Source organism: Theropithecus gelada, chromosome 7a, assembly GCF_003255815.1.
Source record: "Theropithecus gelada isolate Dixy chromosome 7a, Tgel_1.0, whole genome shotgun sequence".
NCBI classification, from domain to species: Eukaryota; Metazoa; Chordata; class Mammalia; order Primates; family Cercopithecidae; genus Theropithecus; species Theropithecus gelada.
In genome coordinates this window covers 16,841,091-16,847,090 of record NC_037674.1, presented here as the reverse complement: position 1 = coordinate 16,847,090, position 6,000 = coordinate 16,841,091, and the positions used below count along the sequence as shown (strand labels likewise).

Genomic DNA, 6,000 nt, shown 5'->3' with positions numbered 1-6,000 from the left:
AGATCGAGACCATCCTGGCTAACACGGTGAAACCCCGTCTCTACTAAAAATACAAAAAACTAGCCGGGCGTGGTGGCGGGCGCCTGTAGTCCCAGCTACTCGGAGGCTGAGGCGGGAGAATGGCGTGAACCCGGGAGGTGGAGCTTGCAGTGAGCCGAGATCGCGCCACTGCACTCCAGCCTGGGTGACAGAGCAAGACTCCGTCTCAAAAAAAAAAAAAAAAAAAAGAGTTGCCACTTAGGATGCAATCCTTAGACTAAATCTGATCCCTTTGTTAAAATGGCATAACGTTTATTTACAATATTTGTACAGTTTGAGTGACAAGTCAGGACTTCACAAAAGCAGAACCATTCTTTTTGAAGGAAAGTGGCAGGCAGTAGACTTTCCCTACACCTGCCAGAAGCAAGACAGACAAACAGATCTATAAACATTATGAACTAGGCAGACGGATGCTGGCCTTTTTGCTTCTTGGAAGGAACTGAAAAAATGCATAAAAACAACCTTGGGTGCTGCCCCCTTCAACAATGAAACCACACTGCGGAGGGAGGGGGGCCCACCGAGGCAACTCCCCAGCACAAGATATAGCGTGAACCACCAAGAAATCCTCGTTGGTAGGACAAAGCCAATGTCTTAATGCCTGGCCAAGATCTTGGGTCAGAGGCCCTGCCTCAGCTGAGACTGGAGACAAGTCCTTAGTCTTGATCCCAATCGCTACTGAGGCTACTCGGGTGGAGTTACCCTTCGGTCTTCTTTGGCTGGCTTTTCTCCCTGCTGTGTGCATTGGCATCTCATGGGGGTTTCAGCAGCTGTGTGTGGGGAGGTGGTGGCAAAGTGGCTACAGTGTGATGCAGTTTTAATAAAAATTTTATTACACAGCCATAATGTAATCAACACTTCTCCAAATCCAAATGATACTAAATACAGATCTACATGGTGGATCAAAATGACTCCAGTGAATTATCTGGATTCTATAATTTCATGTCTTTTAAAACCAGAAATCAAAAAAAGTCCAAGTTCATCATGATAGGAGAGGTCCCAGCAGCTCCAGGACTCTGCTGAAGTCCAGGCAATGTTAACAGTCTGTGATTCCACATTTACACAATGGTCTATAAAGAGTTGCGGTCAATGGACTATTCAAGTATATATGATTTTAACGAGTCCATCACCACTCCTTTGCCCAACTGAACTGTGTCACAGCTACCACATAGCTGTTACAGTCGTATTTAGCAATTTTACAGTCATAATACTCCTTTAAAACCATCCATTGCTGCTTTAAAAAAAAAAAGTAAACTAAGTTAAAGCGACACTGAGGCTCTACTAAACCCAGAAGTTACCAAGTTCATTTTTATGTTTAAATACAACTTACAAGTCCATGATTTCCCATCATCCCCCTTCCTTGTACAAAAGCAGGGTGAAGAAGCACAAAGCAGAGCTTTTAGATTCCTCTCTTGTGGAGATCAGGAGCTCTCAGCTGTTCCTTTAGCTTAGTTCTTGGTATATATAGTCAGCTGTACTTTGTTCTGAAAGATTTGTTAAATGCCACTTTTATTTACACTTGGAGCTTTACACCTGAGAATGATTATCAAGCAGTCAGCTTATCTCTTTTCAAACATTTCATAAAGACATACACACACCTCTGCTGGCTTCGCCCTAGCTGCACAACAATATATATGCTGACCATATATATGTATACACACACACAAAACTGCACATGCTTGAAACATTTGCAACCTAAATCTTTTTGAGATGGAGTCTCACTCTGTCACCCAGACTGGAGTGCAGTGGCGCAATCTCGGCTCACCACAACCTCCGCCTCCCAGGTTCAAGGGATTCTCCTGTCTCAGCCCCCCAAGTAGCTGGGATTACAGGCGCGCACCACCATGCCCGGCTAAGTTTTGAAGTTTTAGTAGAGATGGGGTTTCACCATGTTGGTCAGACTGGTCTTGAACTCCTGACCTCAGTGATCCACCCGCCTCGGCCTCCCAAAGTGCTGGGATTACAGGCATGAGCCACCGCGCCCGGCGTAACCTAAATCATTTGTGTTTGCTCTCCACATTCATATTCAGAAATTTCTCTTAAAAACAAAACAAAATGTAATTCTTGCCAAAACAGCAAAACAGAATCACTAGGAAGAGGCTGGTATACTGGGTGAGAAAAAGAAGTTATATGTTCAGCCAAGAAGCTGTGGGCTGTACCCATGGGATGAGCAAGACATTCGCTGCCCTCCCTGGTACCCGGCCGTGGGCTTCCCTCCCGCACCTGCCAGGACACAGCCTGCAGGTCAGGGGGCTAAACTGGGGAGTTTTCTCCAAAGTTGGGAAGGGATGGGGAAGAGTAGGTGGGGATGGGGAAGTTACACAGCTACAGCAGTCAGGCCTGTTTAGTAAGAAGAATCACATTTAATGAGTTTCTTTCTTGCAGTTTCAGATGCTCAAGTACAGCTGAAAAAAATCTGAAACAGCTATAGACCCATGACAGACTGATACAAAGAGTACTGCATTTTAAAAAAATGATAAAAAAATCCACACACTTACACACACACACATACACACTCTCGCTCTCAAATTAGACCCCCCCCCACAAATGTACACTTTTTGGAAACTAAACTGGTTTTGAAACCCCTTCTTCCAAAAAGAAGGGCAGAAGAGAAAGATGAAGAGAGGGAGGACCGCAGGTGCCCAATCCCCGCTCCCTCCACAAGGTCAGGGGCCGAATGTTCAATGGGTGGGCCAAGGCAGTCTGGAGAGAAGACCGCCCAGTGCTGCTGCTATTGCCCCAGGGGCTCCAGCAAGATTCCCAGCTCCATGGTAATACTGAATGCGTGCAGAGTGGCCAATGAACTGCGCGGTTAAAAAAACAAAAGGCAAACACAAATCTAAAGACATGGATAAAGCCCAAGAGAGCCCAGGCCCACACTGGGTGGGGCCCTGGGGGAGGGGAGGCTGGTGGGAGATGGTGTGCAGACAGGGAGGTCTATACAGCAAATGGTTTATATTACAGATGACTGGCAGTTTAGAGTCTCTTCCCAGTTCGACAGCTGCTCCAGCCCAAAGAGGCTAAATCAAAGGAAAGGAGGAAAGGTGGGACGCTGCGATGGGGCATGCGGGGTCAGAAGCAGCAGGCTGGGTGTGCTCAAATAAGCCCTCGTCGTTTTTTGTAGTCTTCCAAGTTCAGAGATCTCCTTGGAGCCCCATCCTTGGCTGGTGGAGCCTTGGAGGTGATGGCTAAAGCCTTTGACTCTGTGGGAAAGAAGAGCAAGTTGGCAGCTGAGGTCCCACAAAGTCCTCTTAGTCCCGTGCTGCACCCCTGCAGGCAGCCTCCTGACTGTGGCCCTGTTCCCTCTCACTATACCTGCAGCCTGTCTTGGCCTGGCCTGTGGATGCTGATGAGCCAACATTCCCCTTTCTTCCCTTAAAGTGGGCTTCCTTGTTGCCCCAGAGAACCATGGATCCATCTGGTCCTCAGCCCTCACCACCCGCCCCACCCTCACATACCTGAGCTGGGAACTTGTAAATCAATCTTCACATCAAAATCGTGTACTTTGAACAGATCTTCTGAGAGGTCACTGGCTGACTTAGAATTCAAATCTTTATCTTTGCCTTGACCCTGGAATGTGAAGAGGAAAACTAATGGTAAGAGCATAAATGCAAGTGGATTTCTAGCAGCAGCAGCCACTAACGGTAAAAAGCTCTTATTTGAGTTCATTACATTTTCCTACTAAGGCACCTTTCTGATTCCTTCTCTCAAAGGGAGGCCACAGACAAAGAGCTTTCTCTCCTGAAGGCTGAAAGCACAGAGAAGAGGGCAGGCTCATGTCTGCGGTATGAAGGTAGAAAGGGTGGGCTTAAGGCAACGGGTCACCTCCTGACCTAAGATTTCAGAAGTCCTGAGACCGGTTAGACTCCAGCAGGAAAAGAGGAAAAGACTTAACTTGGACGGATAACTGCTTTTTTTTTTTTTTTTTTTTTTGAGATGGGCGTCTCGCTCTTGTCATCCAGGCTGGAGTACAATGGAGCGATCGTAGATCACTGCAACCTCTCCCTCCCAGGTTCATGAGATTCTCCTGCCTCAGCCTCCTAGCTGGGATTATAGGAACCCGCCACCACACTAATTTTTTTCTATTTTTAGTAGAGACGGGGTTTCACCATGTTGGCCAGGCTGGTCTCGAACTCCTGACCTCAGGTGATTCACCCACTTCCACCTCCCAAAGTGCTGGGATTACAGGCATGAGCCACTGCACCTGGCCAGAAAACTGCTTTTAAATGTGCCGTTTTCAATGAGCTTTCACTTTTACAATATCTGATCTTTGTATGTTATCTCTCCTCCTGTGAAGTTGGCAGAGTATATAGTAGAAGAAATTTTACACAGGAGAAAAGGGGGGATGCTGAAGGCTAGAAGCCAGCTTCCGAAGGACACAGTCAAGGCCCTAGGTAAGTAGTGGTGTTAGGTTTGGAATTAAGGTTATCTGTTGATTATATTTGCAAATAACTGGGATGGGGAAGGGACTCCAAGAGGGACTCCCTGTTCCCCCAGGTGGAAAAATCAAGCCCAGACTAGACAAGGTGCTTGTTTGGTGCCTCAGCTAGCAGCCTCGCTCAGCAGGCAACAGGGTGGTACCGCACTTGCCTTGCTCATTTCCTTTGGAGCATCTGGTAACACTCCAGAACCGTATTTTGCATTCAGCTGGGCCAAGATGGCAGCTTGAACAGCTGGGTCTCTGGACTGGGAGAGAAAATCAGTTATTTTAGAGATTGTTTGACACTCACAGAGTCCTACTGCCAGATTCTTTCCCACCTACCAAACTAACATCACAAGCACCACAGCGGGCCCATCAGCAGCTAGTGGGGTTTTCCTCAAAGCAGCAAAAAAAAAAAAAAAAGGCAATTAAAAGCTTGAAAGCCAAGCCCAGCCCAGCCAGGCCCTAGCTAAGGGCCGCATTACTAATGTCTGCTGCACTGTAAACCCACCCTGATACAGGAGGGTCAGTCACTAGGTTTTTGTAAATCCATGCCACGTTTTCACTGCCTATATGCCCAATAGCAAGATAAAAAAGGAAGTATCCAGACCCAAGAGTTTCAGACAAGCAAATCCCAGCTAAGAAAACATTATTTTTAACTTTGTTATTAATTTCCTAATGGAATTCATTTTCTGTCCTAGAATCTAGGTCCTGACTAAAATGTCCTCTTTCGGCACTCACATTAGAAACGATGGTAGGCTTGCACTGGCGCCGGGTAAACGGATCCATCTGTTGGTTTTTCATGTTGTGACTTTCAGCCTGAAACAGAGAGCATGCACCACAGAACTGTATCTCCATCCCCCCACCCTTTCACCATAAGCTCACAAGCAAGTAAGTCTTTGCAAGCAACTGAAAAGAAAAAAAAAAAGCGATCATCCTTTTCCTTTTTTAAAAAATTTTGTGTGAGATGGAGTCTCGCTCTGTCGCCTAGGCTGAAGTGCAGTGGCGCAATCTCAGCTCACTGCAACCGCTGCCTCTCAGGTTCGAGTGGTTCTCCTGCCTTAGCCTCTCCAGCAGCTGGGACTACAGGTGCAAGTCACCACGCCCAGCTAATTTTTGTATTTTTAGTAGAGACAGTGTTTCGCCATGTTGCCTAGGCTGGTAAACTCCTGACCTCAGGTGATCCACCCACCTCAGCCTCCCAAAGTGCTAGGATTACAGGCGTGAGCCACCATGCCCAGCTAATTTTTTTCATTTTTTAGATGGATTCTCGCTCTGTTGCCCAGGCTAAAGAGGAGTGGTATCAGCTCACTGCAACCTCTGCCTCCCAGGTTCAAGCAATTCTCGTGCCTCAGCCTCCCAAGTAGCTCGGGTTACAGGTGTGCACCATCATGTCCAGCTCATTTTTATATTTTCAGTAGAGATAGGGTTTCGTCATGTTGGCCAGGCTGGTCTCAAACTCCTGACCTCAGGTGATCCACCCACCTCGGCCTCCCAAAGTGCTGGGGTTACAGGCGTGAGCCACCGCGCCCAGCATATTATCC

The 6,000-nt window shown here is 47.2% G+C and overlaps 1 protein-coding gene across 1 annotated transcript in view; it reads right to left on the bottom strand.

The window, feature by feature from the left end:
- Positions 1–270: 270 nt before the first annotated feature.
- The window catches only part of RTF1 (RTF1 homolog, Paf1/RNA polymerase II complex component), a 69,945-nt gene continuing 64,215 nt past the window's right edge, over positions 271–6,000 (bottom strand). The window contains exons 15-18 of the mRNA XM_025390315.1: positions 5,198–5,275; positions 4,627–4,722; positions 3,495–3,606; positions 271–3,239 (exon numbers count right to left, since the gene is read on the bottom strand). Coding sequence (XP_025246100.1) covers positions 3,133–3,239; positions 3,495–3,606; positions 4,627–4,722; positions 5,198–5,275 — 393 coding nt within the window. The 3' untranslated portion in view covers positions 271–3,132. The remainder of the gene's footprint in view (positions 3,240–3,494; positions 3,607–4,626; positions 4,723–5,197; positions 5,276–6,000) is intronic.